We start from the raw sequence: 16,552 nt of genomic DNA on the forward strand, positions 1-16,552 counted from the left end.
GGAACAGTCTGTTCCATGCTGGGAGTAGTAGTACTACCTAAAAAATTTAAAAAATAAAGAGAAGAAGTTAAAAACACCCACACACTTTATTAAACACATTATTAAAATACATTACTAATAAAAAGTTTAACAAAGTTAATTCTAAAAAATATATTATTTTTACATTTAAATAGCCCCATTCTACATTTTTATTATTGCTGGCTAAATTTTTAGTTCCCTGCCCGCCCATATTAATTGATCCCTGTTTAAAAATGTATAAAAATTATTTTTATTTTTTTTTGGTACCCAACAACTTTTGAAAAATATGCCAAAGGGGACAAAATGCAATTTGCACTCAAAGGTAAAAATGCCTGAAAAAACGCCAAAATGCATAGAAAATCTATGGCAGTTTTTCTGGGGAGTTATTTGTAAAAAAAAAAAAAATGAAAAAAAAATTTGTGGAAACCTAGCCTTAGTCAAGGTTCAACCTGGAATTTCACTTTAATTTAAGGAAAGTCTTCAATATTTACAAAGGGATTGCTTGTAGCTCTGAAGCCTAAATACAAAATCTGGAACAGGGTCCACCTCCCACCATGTGCTATTTATAATTCTGAGGTATCTTTATGTGAAAGAGGGGTCTTTGGGCACCCTCTAGAATCAGGCTCATTGTTCCCTGTAGCAAGTCCCTTGACTGTCTAGACTTGACAGCATAGAGGGACCTACTGTACCTGTAGACTATACTACTAATTTGTTTCAGAAAATAATTGCTTAAAAACAAGAAGATAAACATACCTGACAGCACGTCTTATAATTTCAGGGCTTTTCGTTCTAATAAATATGTATATGAAATGAAATTACTCATACTGTAGCTACAATGCAATGTAAATTACCATGTATCCTAATTTGTATGTTATCCTCACAAATCGCCCAGCAGGGTCTTTTCAGTGTAGTTTTAGATTATACGCTGCACAGGAAATATGCAAATCAAAACATAAGAACATGTTTTTGGTTGCAGAACGGTTTCATAAAAAAAAACCATCAGACATATAATTACTTCCAATGGCAAGGAGGGTTCCGAAAAATGTTATTAGAAGCAGATTAGTCTCTCTCCGGAGACCCAGAGTCGGTATTAATTTAGTATATCATGTTAAAATTGGGACTTTTAATAGTGACTCACACAAATAGGCTATTTTAAAATCCAAAGATGAAGAAGGGATTGCACTCAGCTTTGTTTGAGGAAATGAATATATCCTCAACAAAGGACAGAACAACCATGGGGGCACCCCCTTCCAAATGTTCTGTATAACATATCCCATGATTAATAGCTGTACCTCAACCCATTATGTACTGTGGGACTGACTTCTTTTATGCATATACACTATAATAATAATAATAATAATAATAATAATAATAATAATTTCATTGTTTATTTTGTTAAAATCAAGGTGGTTATATAATTTGACTGTCATAAAACAACATCACCAACCTAGTAGACATAGGAAGTCAGGTGGTGTTCTCTCTTTTTTTTTTTTCCTGCACCTCCTGACCCTATTTCGTATGCTGGAGCTGTTCATGCTGTTGGTTGTGCATGCTCTGTGACTAGAGAACAGTCACTGCAATAGTGCAGAGGTAGAAGGAAGTGGCGGTCACAATGTTGAAGTCTAAAAGGCAGTCTAACGCTAGTCAACAGTGTAAAACATTTTTTTAATTTAAATAATTAATAATAATAACTAATAACAGTGAGCTGCCAGCTAGAGATGAGCGAATCGAATCTGACAAATACAAATTCGTTACGAGTTTCAGTAAAAATTTGATTCGCAACGAATGCGAACATCGCCACGATTCGATCGCGTGAATCACTTCATTAAACTCCATTTAGTGCGGTCCAAGCTCAAGGGCATCTAAAATGACAGATCCACATGTAAGAACATGGGGCAAGAAATCCTGGGAGATCGAGAATACGGGTAGGCGGGATGACGCTTAATCACAGGCAGCATGCAGCCTATCAGCAGCCAGCCACCATGTCACAGCCCTATATAATCGGCAGCCATCTTGTGGGGAGTCACTTCCGTCTCTTATTGCAAAGAGAGAGAGAGGGACAGACAGCAGGGTTTGTTGTACATAAAAGCATTTTTTCAGCAACTTCCGCCTCTTATTGCAAAGAGAGGGACAGACGGCAGGGTGTGTTGTACAGAAAAGCATTTTTACAGCAGCGATTCACCTCCAAGTCACATCAGCATTCTGTTGCAGAGAGAGGGACAGAGAGCAGTGTGTTGGACAGAAAAGCTTTTTTTCAGCAGTGATTAACTACTAGAAGCACTGATAGGGAAAGGAGTGAGATTGAGAGATAAAGTGCAGCACTGGTGTGTACAACAACTGAAAAGCTAATAGTAGCCAGCCAGTTAGGGTGAGCAGAGCACTAAAAGCATAATGTCCTCTATTAAGTGTAACCTGTGCGTACATCTAAGTGGTGTACCCTTTTGTTCCTGTTAAAGTCTTAAGGGCCTAGATGCTGTGAAAGGCCAGCCAAAAGTACACAACTGCTGTTGTTGTAGACAAATACTGTTTTAAGCATAGTGGAGCGTATTGTTCTCCCCTCAAATACGCACTAAGTATGTCAGGCAGAGAAGTGCCAGGACGTGCACAGAAGAGTGGCAGAGGCCTAAATTCATCAGGCAGAGGTTGCAGCAGACTAGGGGCGAGTGGCAGCAGGAGTCGCAGCTAGAGGCCTGAGCTCCTGTTATCAGCTAGCAGTCATGTCTCGACCAGCAACCCATCTGTCGTCATCGATTGGTTAACACGGTCATCCACTCCATCACAAGTGACATCTGACGCCCCCAGTTAACAGTCAGTGAGTTCCTCAGACACAACCCTCAGTTGACATGGCCCGGGAGCAGTCCCTGTCCTCCCACCGCCTCTGTCCTATGCTGTTCCCTCCCCCACAGAAGTATCTTATGCTGTGAGTTCAGCTCCATTATTTAGTGAGAACGATCTACTAGAGGACAGTCAGCAGCTACTGCCCAGCCAAGTAGTCGATTCCTCCACTAGGTTGGCAAGTAGATATGAAGAGAGTGGCGTGGGAGGTGGTGTTTAGAGCATGGGAGGTGGTGTTGCGTGTGTTCTGAAGCAGACACTGTTGAGGAACCTGAGGAGGACATCAGTGACATGCAGACACAACTCGATGATGATGATGAAGCCGATCAGACTTGGGAGCAGGGTGCAGAAGGGGCTTTATCATCATCAGGAGAAGAGGGTTGAAGGTTGCCTGTGAGGCAGCAGCTGAGCCGGCAAGGTGGTAGCATGGTTGGCAGTAAGCATGGTGGAAGAAGTGGAAAGTCTGGAGCCAAACGTTCCCTGGGTAGACCACCTGCTTTTCGGCAGCCTACCTGGAACAGGGGTTCCGGGAGTCGGCAGCAGTAGCAGTCAATCAGTGCAGACTGTTGGAAGGAAAATCAGCTACTCGGCGGTGTGGCAGTTTTTCATCAAGAGGATGTTAACCACGCCCCTGCATCAACATATGCAGCGTCACCATAAAGTGGCCTGGGAGAACCGTGGCTCTGATATGGTGGTCCAGCCTGCTGCATCACACAGTGGCCCGCCACTCCCTGTTTCAGCAAGCCAAAGCTCCACCACCTCAGCCGAATCGAGCTGTGTGTCATACACAGCTTCTGTCACTCCAGATGCTCCTGCTCCTCCTACTTCGAGTCAGTCATTTCGCCAGCAATCCATTGACAAAGCCATGTCCAAGAGACAACAATATGCGCCCACGCATCCAACGGCGCAGAAGCTAAATGTGCTCCTGTCCAAGTTGTTGGTTCTGCAGTCCCTCTCTTTTCAAGTGGTGGATTCTGCACCTTTCAGAGAACTGATGGCTTGTGCCGAGCCGAGGTGGAGAGTCCCAAGCCGTCTTTTTTTTGGGAATAAGGCAGTACCAGCCCTGCAGAATTTAGTGGAACAGAAGTTGGGCCAATCCTTGAGCCTGTCGGTGTGTACAAAAGTGCACGGCAGCGCCAACGTGTGGAGCTGTAACTACGGTAAGGGACAATACATGTCCTTTCCGGCCCACTGGGTGAATGTGGTTCCTGCACAGCCACAACAGCAACTTGGACAGGTCATGCCTCTTCCGCCTCTACTCTCTCAGGCCGTTGGTCCTGCCACAGTGTGTGATGTTGCCTCCTCATCCTCCACTGTGTCCTCAGCCTCCACTGCATGGACAAGTCTAAGTGCCTCTCCAGCATACCATGTGTGCAGGGCACGGCGGTGTCACGCTGTTCTTCACATGGTTTGCCTTGGCAAGCAGAGTCACACAGGGGAGGAACTGCTAAAAGTCATTCATCAAGAAATCGAATCATGGCTTACTCCACAAAAACTGGAAATGGGAACCATGGTGATCGACAAGGGGAAGAACATCTTGTCTGCACTGGGACAAGGAAGCCTGAGACATACGCCCTGTATGGCACACTTGTTCAATCTGGTTGTCAAGTAGTTCCCGAAGTGTTCCCCCCTCCATCTGCAAGACATCCTAACAATGGGAAGGAAACTTTGCATTCACTTCAGCCACTCGTACACCGCAAAGCACACCCTCCTTGAGCTGCAGTGTCAGAACGACATCCCCCAACATAGTCTGATTTGCAAAATTTCCACACATTGGAATTCCACCCTCCATATGTTGGACTGACTATACGAACAGAGAAAAGCCATCACCGATTTCTTGATGATCCAAGTGGATAGGGGGACTCCCCTGTGTAACTTCAACGTCAACCAGTGGCAGCTCATACATGACATCTACCGTTTGCTCAGGCCCTTTGAGGAAGCCACATTATTAGTCAGTAGCCAGGATTACGGGATGAACAATGTCATTCCACTGCTTCATCTACTACAACACGTGTTGGAAACAATGGCTGGTGAGGGCACTGGAGACATGGTGCCTACAGCTCACGGCCACATGAGCCCTGTGGGAGCTGGACTGGAGGAGGAGGGGGTGGGGCACAGTGGAGCACAGTTTAGGTTTCGTGAGATGGGTGGTTTTTCTAGTCATCTGACCGGAGAGGAGAAGCAGGAGCAGCTAGAGGAGAAAGGCAAGGGATATGAGGAAAGCAAGACAGAGGACCCAGACACACCATAGCAGTATGCAGTGGAGATGGAGGCAGGGAGTCCCTCCGAGTCACATGCACAAATGGCACGATGCATTCTCACGTGCTTGCATAGTGACTGCTGAATTGTCACCATTCGGCAGCGGGATGACTTCTGGCTCTCCATCTTATTGGACCCTCACTACCAGCACAAAATGACCATCTGAGAGGGAGGACAAACTAACCTACTACAGAGACATCCTACGTAGTGAGTTGGCCGATGCCTATCTGCACCATCGTCCATCCTCTCGCAGGTCTGGCTCGGGAGGCTCTCTCCGCTCACCTTCCCCTGCCATGGATGCTAGGGAGGGGTGGGGTGGCAGGAGCAGTACCAGCTCCATCAGTAGCTTTCTTCACCCACATGGTGAAGCAACTCATCAGCAGCAGGTAGACCTGGAGCAGGACTTGAACCAGCAGGTGGTGGCATACCTTGACATGACCATGCCAACACACCTTGAAGATCCGCTGGACTTCTGGGTAGCCAAACTTGATTTGTGGACGCAACTAACAGAGTTTTCCATGGAAAAGCTGTCCTGCTTGGCCAGTAGAGTGCCATCAGAGTGGGTGTTTAGTGTGGCGGGGGCCATAGTAACCCCAAGAAGAACTCGTCTGTCCACAAAAAATGTGGAGAGATTGACCTTTGTGAAGAAGAATCAGGCATGGGTCAGCCAGGATTTCCTCCCACCAATGCCTGATGCATCAAAGTAGATTGACCATGGTGCCACACCAACACTTCACAAATATGGATAGTGCTAAACATATTTAAGGCACTGCTCCCCAGTTACAGACATTCCTCCACATCAGACAACAAGTAAGTATTGAGGATATGCATTACATAAATCTTAACTTTTAATAATATTCTTAGGATAAAATATATGTACCCAAAAATTTTTGTAAATCAAACAAAAGGAAAGGTGTTCAAAAAACACAAATGTTCCACCTACACCACCAAGTATTGATGTGATGTAAAGACCTCTAAAAGGTGGAAGGGAACAATTTATGGTCCATTGTAACCGGTGGGAATAAAAACTTCCCCTGTAAGGCCCTACTCTCACATTATTAAATCCCTTCTTGACAAGTGTTACTCGCCCTAAAAAGGGTGGCCCCACACAGGAACCTCTCCCTATTTCCACCTACAAACACATAGAGAGTTTCCTGTGTGGAGCTGTCCTTTTTAGGGTGAGTAACACTTGCCAAGAAGGGAATTAATAGGTCGAGAGTAGGGCCTTACATGGGAAGTTTTAACCCACCTGCTACAATGGACAATACTTTGTTCTCTTCCACCTTTTTGAGGAAAGTGTCACTCGTCTTAAAAAGGAACCAATCCCTATTTCCACCTAAAAACCCTGGGAAATGGCAGTATTTGTAGGTGGAAATAGGGAGAGGTTCATGTGTTAGGCCGCCCTTTTTAGGGCGAGTAACACTTGCCAAGAAGGGAATTAATAATGCGTGAGTAGGGCCTTACAGGGGAAGCTTTTTCCCCCACCGGTTACATTGGACCATGTGTTGTTCCCTTCCACCTTTTAGAGGTCATTGCATCACATCAACACTTGGTTGTGTAGGTGGAACATGGTGTTTTTGCACACCTTTCCTTTTGTTTGATTTAAAAAATATTTTGGGTCCATATATTTTATCCTAAGCAAATTATTAAAAGTTAGCATATCCTCAATACTTACTTGTGCTCACTAACACTTTTACAAAAGAACCGTTTTCTTCTGCCTACCTGCCTCAGCTTCTATTCTGACCCTGCCAGCCGCCTGATGCCACACATCTGATGCCAAGTTCTCCTTTTTCACCCACCTGCCTCACCTGGTACTGGTATTGCCGCCCACCGCACTACTCTGTCACCGGGTCACTTTCAGGACTCCTGATGCTGCTGCCACCTCCAGGCTGTCTCATTCTGCCACCATATGTTCTCCTCGTGCTAATGCCACCTTTATGCTGTCTCAGTCTCCCACCATATGTTCTCCTCATGCTAATGCCAGCTCCAAGCTGTCTCATACTGCCACCATATGTTCTCCTCATGCTGCTGCTACCTCCAGGCTGTCATTCAGACACTATATGTTCTCCTCATGCTGGTGCAAACTCTAGGCTGTGTCATTCAGCCACTACATGCTGCTGCCAACTCCAGGCTGTGTCATTCAGCAACTATGTGGTCTCCTCATGCTGCTGCCAACTCCAGGCTGTGTCATTTAGCCACTATACGGTCTCCTCATGCTTCCGCCATCTCCAGTCTGTGTCATTCAGCCACTATAAGGTCTCCTCATGCTGCCGCCACCTCCACGCTGTTATTCAGGCACTATATGGTCTCCTAATGCTGCCGCCACCTCCTCGCTGTGTCATTCAGCCACTATATGTTTTCCTCATGCTTCCGCCACCTCCAGGCTGTGTCATTCAGCCATTTTATGTTCTCCTACTGTTGCCACCGACGCCAGGCTGTGTCATTCAGCCACTATATGTTCTCTTCATGCTGCTGCCACCTCCACGCTGTGTCATTCAGCCACTATATGGTCTCCTCATGCTGTCACTACCTCCCTATTGTGTCATTCAGCCACTATATGTTCTCCTCATGCTACCACCAACTCCAGGCTTTGTCATTCAGCCACTATACACTGCCGCCAACTCCAGGCTGCGTCATTCAGCCACTATGTGGTCTCCTCATGCTTCCGCCAACTCCAGGATGTGTCAGTTAGCCACTATATGTCCTCCTCATGCTGCCGCCACCTCCACACTGTGTCATTCAGCCACTATATGTTCTCCTCATGCTGCCGCATTTGCAATTCACAGTTATTTGTTGCTGGAGTACCATAATGGCAAACCATGCAGCTGCTATGGTGCCATTGGAGAGATGGGACCTATCCTGGCTGGTCTCATTCATTTTTCCATTGGTAAGAAACCATGCTGAACCCCTCTCTCTAGTTATCTGCATTGTCAGCAAATTAACAGAGGGGGGGGGGGGGGTATTGTCCATTGGTTCATGGAAAGCAAGGGGAAATGAATACCAAACATTTCTGTCCTTGGAAAAAATCAGGTGCCCTAATAGGAGGCCTACTTTGATATTTGCTATGGGGCCACCTTTCTCCTATGTTTGTCATTGTCAGCGTTCATGCAAAGACCCTATGACAAGGCTGCAGTTGTCATGGGGACCTCAGAACAAAGCAGCTGCAGATTTCATACCTAAAACTTCAGTGATATTTCCACACAGTAACACTGTAGCCATAAAGGGGCTGTCACGATTCGGCTTGCAGGTAGTGGATCCTCTGTGCCAGAGAGGGATTGGCGTGGACCGTGCTAGTGGACCGGTTCTAAGCCACTACTGGTTTTCACCAGAGCCCGCCGCAAAGCGGGATGGTCTTGCTGCGGCGGTAGTGACCAGGTCGTATCCACTAGCAACGGCTCACCTCTCTGGCTGCTGAAGATAGGCGCGGTACAAGGGAGTAGGCAGAAGCAAGGTCAGACGTAGCAGAAGGTCGGGGGCAGGCGGCAAGGTTCGTAGTCAGGATGGGTAGCAGAAGTTCAGGTACACAGGCTTTGGACACACTAAACGCTTTCACTGGCACAAGGCAACAAGATCCGGCAAGGGAGTGCATGGGAGGAGGTCAGATAAAGGCAGGGAGCAGATGGGAGCCAATTAAGCTAATTGGGCCAGGCACCAATCATTGGTGCGCTGGCCCTTTAAGTCGCAGAGAGCTGGCGCGCGCGCGCCCTAGAGAGCGGAGCCGCGCGCGCCAGCAGATGACAGCAGGGGACCGGGACGGGTAAGTGACCTGGGATGCGATTCGCGAGCGGGCGCGTCCCGCTGTGCGAACCGCATCCCCGACGGCCATGACAGTGCAGCGCTCCCGGTCAGCGGGACTGACCGGGGCGCTGCGGGGAGAGAGACGCCGTGAGCGCTCCGGGGAGGAGCGGGGACCCGGAGCGCTAGGCGTAACAGTACCCCCCCCCTTAGGTCTCCCCTTTTCTTTGACCGGCAACTGCCTCCCCTGGGATGAGGACACCGGGAAAAAATGGAGGGTTTCCTCAACGGCAGGCAGTACAGCAGGAGTGGGAATGGGGAGGGAGGGCAGAGGGCGAAGCCTGGCACGGGGCAGTGTGACACCAGGACGGGGGCCATGAGGAGGCACAGAGGTTTGCCTGACGGGACTGGGAGGGGGGGAGAGGCACTTCCTATGGCAGGCAGAGTCCCAGTTCTTTATCTCCCCGGTGGTCCAATCAAGGGTGGGGGAATGAAGCCGGAGCCATGGCAGACCGAGGAGGACCTCAGAGGTACAACTGGGGAGGATGAAGAACTCAATCCTTTCGTGGTGGGGTCCGATAGACATCAGGAGGGGTTCTGTGCGGTAACGCACGGTGCAGTCCAATCTGGCTCCGTTGACCGCGGAAATGTAGAGCGGTTTGGCGAGACGGGTCACCGGGATGCTGAATTTATTAACAAAGGACTCCAACATAAAATTCCCGGAGGCACCAGAGTCCAAGCAGGCCACGGCTGAGATGGAGGAGTTGGCTGTAGGGGAAATCCGCACGGGCACCGTGAGACGTGGAGAAGAAGACTTAGAAGCAAAAGATGCCACACCCACGTGAGCTGGGTGCGTGCGTGCGTTTCCCAGGCGTGGAGGACGGATAGGGCAATCCACCAAGAAATGCTCAGTACTGGCACAGTACAGACAGAGATTTTCTTCTCTACGGCGATTCCTCTCTTCCTGGGTCAGGCGAGACCGATCCACTTGCATGGCCTCCTCGGCGGGAGGCCCAGGCGAAGACTGCAAAGGATGCTGTGGGAGAGGTGCCCAGAGATCTAAGTCTTTTTCCTGGCGGAGCTCTTGGTGTCGCTCAGAAAAACGCATGTCAATGCGGGTAGCCAAATGGATGAGTTCTTGGAGGTTGGCAGGAATCTCTCGTGCGGCCAGCACATCCTTGATGCGACTGGATAGGCCTTTTTTAAAGGTCGCGCAGAGAGCCTCATTATTCCAGGATAGTTCAGAAGCAAAAGTACGGAATTGTATGGCGTACTCGCCAACGGAAGAATTACCCTGGACCAGGTTCAGCAAGGCAGTCTCAGCAGAAGAGGCTCGGGCAGGTTCCTCAAAGACACTTCGGACTTCAGCAAAGAAGGACTGGACTGTGGCTGTGGCAGGATCATTGCGGTCCCAGAGCGGTGTGGCCCAAGACAAGGCCTTTCCTGAAAGAAGACTTACTACGAACGCCACCTTAGACCGTTCTGTAGGAAACAAGTCTGACAACATCTCCATATGCAGGGAACACTGAGACAAAAATCCACGGCAGAGTCTGGAGTCCCCATCAAATTTGTCCGGCAGGGACAAGCGGAGGTTAGGAGCGGCCACTCGCTGCGGAGGAGGTGCAGGAGCTGGCGGAGGAGATGGTTGCTGCTGTAGCAGAGGCAGAATTTGCTGTAACATGGCGGTCAACTGCGACAGCTGCTGTCCTTGTTGGGCAATCTGCTGCGATTGCTGAGCGACCACCGTGGGAAGATCAGCGAGACTTGGCAGCGGCACCTCAGCGGGATCCATGGCCGGATCTACAGTCACGATTCGGCTTGCAGGTAGTGGATCCTCTGTGCCAGAGAGGGATTGGCGTGGACCGTGCTAGTGGACCGGTTCTAAGCCACTACTGGTTTTCACCAGAGCCCGCCGCAAAGCGGGATGGTCTTGCTGCGGCGGTAGTGACCAGGTCGTATCCACTAGCAACGGCTCACCTCTCTGGCTGCTGAAGATAGGCGCGGTACAAGGGAGTAGGCAGAAGCAAGGTCAGACGTAGCAGAAGGTCGGGGGCAGGCGGCAAGGTTCGTAGTCAGGATGGGTAGCAGAAGTTCAGGTACACAGGCTTTGGACACACTAAACGCTTTCACTGGCACAAGGCAACAAGATCCGGCAAGGGAGTGCATGGGAGGAGGTCAGATAAAGGCAGGGAGCAGATGGGAGCCAATTAAGCTAATTGGGCCAGGCACCAATCATTGGTGCGCTGGCCCTTTAAGTCGCAGAGAGCTGGCGCGCGCGCGCCCTAGAGAGCGGAGCCGCGCGCGCCAGCAGATGACAGCAGGGGACCGGGACGGGTAAGTGACCTGGGATGCGATTCGCGAGCGGGCGCGTCCCGCTGTGCGAACCGCATCCCCGACGGCCATGACAGTGCAGCGCTCCCGGTCAGCGGGACTGACCGGGGCGCTGCGGGGAGAGAGACGCCGTGAGCGCTCCGGGGAGGAGCGGGGACCCGGAGCGCTAGGCGTAACAGGGGCATTTATATAACACTATTACCCGCTCTCCTTCGATACAGTGACGCCTCTCTACTGGTCACATGAGTCACCGTAAATATTGTTAATTTGGATTTGCTAATCATGAATTTGTTCCTAGTCCTATCTCTCCTCAGGATTTCAATCACTTACATTTTGCAGATAATTATGTTCTTATTTCCTGCACAGACACAGTCATTAGAAAGACATAATCACTGCCATCATGCATAATGCTAATAAAAGTCCCCATAATGAATAAACCAAGTGTGTTTTCAGAGAAGAAAATGTCACGTAAATTGTATGAATTTTACTAGCTGCTGAAATCCTTTCCTTAATGAGACTGTAAAATATATTATGGTGTATCGAACCATGGAGAAGAATAAGTGGCCGGTTATAAATCTGTTTCTCTAGCGAGTTGTTGTTATTTTTTAATGCTGGGGTGTTGTGTTGATGAATATCATGGCTGCCTCTTCTTGTTTGCAGGTTTCTCTCACTCAGCATTTACATTCGGTATTGAAAGCCACATCAGTCAGTCCAACATCAATGGGACTTTAGTGCCACCTGCAGCTCTCATCTCCATCCTGCAGAAAGGTTTACAGTATGTGGAAGCTGAGATCAGCATCAATGAAGTAAGTGCCTTCCTTTAAAGTGTCTAAATGACACAGCACTGATACATTACAAGTACATTAGCTTGCTGGAAGTGGCCCTAAACTTTGTTTTGGAACATAATATGGAAACGACCCATAAGAGAAATTGTTCATTATAGCAAAAATCTTTTCCAAATTGAAATAATGGCAAGAGCAGAAGAACGGTAATTAATGAGCACAATGGGTGGAATTTATCATTGTATATAGTGCTTTTTTTTTGCGTCTTTTTTTTTCCCCCCGCAAAATCTGATATCATTCTTCATAGCCATGTCTACGGTTAAGTTTACCATAGAGCACTTTCTACTGTAGAATCAAATTTATTAACTGCATGTGTTTTTTTTTAAACGCAAAAATAATGTGCAAATGCACTTTTCTTGCGCAAATATAAACCACCTCGGAGGACACGTACCAAAGTGTTTTAAAGCATCTGTGAATTATATTAACTATTTTGGGACAGTTAGGACTACTACTCCCATCATGGACAGACCCCCGCCCATAATGAGAGTTGCAGTCCAGGGGCTGAGGTGCAGATCGCACCGGGTTCTTCTTCAGAGACCCGCTGCGATCCGCATTTATTAACTGTAAAAGCCGGTGGCACATGCGACTACACTGCGCTGCCCGCCGGCTCCTGTATACTGTATCACATTTCATAATCCCCGCCCGGGAGATGGGAGCTCTAATTGTTCAAAAGCTATTCACCAATCAGAGCTCCTGTCTCCCGGCGGCGGGGATTATGAATTATGAGCGGTGTATACTGGAGCCGGCAGTTAATAAATGCAGATTGCAGCGGGTTTATGGAGAATGACCCGGTGCAAATTGCACCTCAGCCCCTGATCAGTCTGTCCCATGATGGGAGTAATTGTAGTACCGCAATGTTGAGGGATGGCACTTGCACTCTGCAATCTGCATTTATTAAGTAAACAAGCCGGCGGCACATGCGGCTACACTGTGATGCCCGCCGGCTCCAGGTTCCTGTATACATCTCTCATAATTCATAATCGCTGCTGCCGGGAGATGGGAGCTCTGATTGGTAAAGCTCCTGTCTCCAGGCGGCAGCGATTATGAATTATGAGAGATGTATAAAAGAGCCTGGAGCCGGCGGGTAGCGCAGTGTAGCCGCATGTTCTGCCAGCTTTTACAGTTAATAAATGCGGATCGTCTGTCCATGATGGGAATGGTAGTCATAAAAGTGCCGCAGCCGGGGGATGTGCAAGTGCCATCCCTCAGCGCTGCGGTACTACAACTATGATGGGAGTTGTAGTCTAGGGGCTGAGGGGCAGATCGCACCCGGTCATTCTCCAGAGAACCGCTGTGATCCGCATTTATTAACTGTAAAAGCCGGCGAAACATGCGGCTAAACTGTGCTGCCCGCCGGCTCCTGTATACATCTCTCAAAATTAATAATCCCCGCCGCCGGGAGATGGGGCTCTGATTGCTGAATAGCTATTCACCAATCAGAGCTCCCATCTCCCTCGTGGGGATTATGAAATGTGATACAGTATACAGGAGCCGGCGGGCAGCGCAGTGTAGCAGCATGTGCTGCCGGCTTTTACAGTTAATAAATGCGATTGCAGCAGGTCTCTCGAGAATGACCTGGTGCGATCTGCTCCTCAGCCCATGGACTATAACTCCTATCATGGACGGGGTCTGTCCATGATGGGAGTAGTAGTCCTAAAAGTCCCACAGCCGGGGGATGAGCAAGTGCCATCCCTCAGCACTGCGGTACTACAACTACTCCCATCATGGGACAGACTCTGTGCCATGATGGCAGTAGTAGTCCAAGGGCAAAGGGACAGATCGAGCTACACAGTCCAGACCTGACTCTGTTCTCATTATGCGTTTTGCAATGGGAACAGAGCCTTTCTGGCAGTGTGCTCCCAAACATGGAGACTCCAGCTGTTGCTTAACCATGATGGGAGTTGTAGTTTAGCAACAATTGGAGGCTCCCTGTTTATGAACACTCTGCATTATGTGCGCTCTCCCCAGGGGAGAGCGCAAAAATGTACTAGCCCATATTTCTTGTTTTTCTTTTCTTCTCATTTCAGATACCTGAATGCAGAGGACGTCTGATTCGGTGGACTGCGACGATAACAAGTTTTTTTATTTTTTATTTCAATAAAATGGTTAATGAGGGCGGTGAGGAAATATTTTTTTTAAACACTCCCTCACAGTTGTGTGTTTTTATAATTACATTTTCAGGCTTAGTAGTGGAAGCCGTCTTATAGCCAAAATCCATTACTATGTCAGGGCTTAGCGTTAGCCCCAAAATCAGCTAATGCTAACTTCTAATTATTACCCCGGTACCCACCGCCTCAAGGGTGCCAGGAAGAGACGGTACCAACAGGCCCAGACCGTCAAAAATGGCGCTCCTGGACCTAGGCGGTAACAGGCTGGCGTTATGTTGGTTGGTATCTGGCTGATATTGAAAATAGGGGGAACCCTATGTGTTTTTTTTTTATTATTTGAAATAAATAAATAAAAAAAATGTGTGTGGTTCCCCAATTTTTTCATTATCAGATACCAATCAAGCAGCAACAGCCTGATGTTACCAAGGTGGGCGAGGACCATTGTTACTGGCCCTCCCCAGCCTAAATAACACCAGCCTGTTACCAAATTGGCCCAGGAGCACCATTGGTACCGGCTTTCTGGCACCCCTGTGGCGGTGGGTACTGGGGAGCAATAATTGGGGGTTAGTGCTAGCTTATTTTGGGTCTAATGCAAAGCCCTGGCTTAGTACTGGATTCTGTCTACAAGACGGCTTCCACTACTAAGCCTGAAAATTCAATCATAAATAACACAACACATTGAAATATATATATATATATATATATATATATATATATATATTTTATAAAACACTCCCCCACAGCCCTCATTAACCCTTTTATTGACATTTAAAAAAACGCTGTTCATCATCTCAATCCGCCGAATCTGAAGTAGTCCTCCGCATTCACGTATCTAAAATGAGAAGAAAACAAAAACAAGAAAACTACAACCATTTCTGTAATTTCTACACTATCAAAAAGCTGCTGTGAAATTTTTGATGTAAACTGGACTCTTACCCCTTTGAAAATATCATGTAAAGCAGACAATATACGTAGACACGCCCACTTTTACAAAACTGATGTGAACAGTGTAAACCGTGGCACAAGCTCTTTGAATATGTGGTCGATACTTTTCGCGCCAAAATTATTATTTTCTTTTTTTTTTGGGTGCAAAATTCTTTGAAAATCTCCCCCCTCTGTGTACTTTATAAAGATTTCTGATGTTACTATTGTGCAGAGTTTTGTCCGGCACACACCGCTGCTCCGACTTCTAGCTATGTGAGTAGTGTACTGCAGGAAAATGCCACAGCACTGTGAAGTGTGCGGTAGAGAAGGAGTGCATGGTAGAGCGAGGGGGGACGTTTCTATATTTGCACAAAATTTATCAAAGGAGTGCACAACTTTAGTAAATCTTGAGCAAGAGTATAAATTAGACAAGCAGTGTAAAGGGATAGATACGTGTCTACAATAGACACCTAATGATAAATCTCCCCCACTGAGCTCCAATCTGTTAGAACACTACTTAGAATGACTTACCTAAAGGAGAGAGGAGGAAGGGGAATAGCTTTATACAATTCTGATATACACAATATGCATCTCCTCTTCTTTTCCTTATGTATAGTCAGGGTAGCAGGTAGAGATGAGTGAATCATTAGAGAAGAACCAGATTCAGTCATAATTTTACAAAAAAAGTTTTATTCATAAGATTCTGAACTTTTTGCTCCTGTACACTGAGCAGTCCCAAATATGCAATGTTGTATGCATCTCAGCTTACATTCACTACATTTGTTAGGACAAGTGTTTAATGCACTGTTCAGAAGTAGGGACTGCACCTGCCCTTGACATGGTCCCTGCTCTTGTACATACTTTGCAGGGCAGTTGTGGCACTTCTAGATTAGGATCAAAGTCCAAAACAAAGATTCACTTATCTCTAGTATTATCAACTAGTTCACCATTACCGGACATCATAAACATCCATAGGAAACTTAATGGTTAACCCCTTAAGGACAATGGACGTAAATGTACCTCCTGATGCGATGGGACTTAACGCACTAGGACGTACAGTGGTCCCTCATGTTACAATATTAATTGGCTCCTGGATGACCATTTGTATGTTGAAACCATTTGTATGTTGAGACCATAACTCTATGGAAACCTGGTAATTGGTTCTGAAGCCCAAAAATGTCATCCAAAAATAGGAAAAAGTGAGGATTAAAGAAAAATAAGTGGATAACTAATATAAATAAATCAAGTCCTTACATACAAAAGTAAGAAAGTTCTGCCGGGAGCTGTAAATCACTGTCTATGTAGAGGACAGGAGCTTCTTCAGGGTCCTGTACAGTACACGCAATGTCCTAAAAAAGTAACATGGAGCAGCCCTCACCTGGTGTCCAAAGGAGCAGGAGTAGTACAGAACATGTAATACCTCCCTGTACTGTAGGGAGGCACTACCAGACAGCAAGTCAGTGCTTGCACTTCAGTAATACAGGGGTTTTATCAGTGAAA

The 16,552-nt window shown here is 47.3% G+C and overlaps 1 protein-coding gene across 7 annotated transcripts in view; it reads left to right on the top strand.

The window, feature by feature from the left end:
* Nucleotides 1-16,552, top strand: part of TBL1X (transducin beta like 1 X-linked) — a 315,199-nt gene that overhangs the window by 255,229 nt on the left and 43,418 nt on the right. For all 7 annotated transcript variants that reach the window (XM_056558873.1, XM_056558870.1, XM_056558869.1 and 4 more), the window contains one exon: nt 11,839-11,984. In XM_056558873.1, coding sequence (XP_056414848.1) covers nt 11,839-11,984 — 146 coding nt within the window. The remainder of the gene's footprint in view (nt 1-11,838; nt 11,985-16,552) is intronic.

The sequence above is a fragment of the Hyla sarda genome, chromosome 2 (genome assembly GCF_029499605.1).
Source record: "Hyla sarda isolate aHylSar1 chromosome 2, aHylSar1.hap1, whole genome shotgun sequence".
NCBI lineage: Eukaryota > Metazoa > Chordata > Amphibia > Anura > Hylidae > Hyla > Hyla sarda.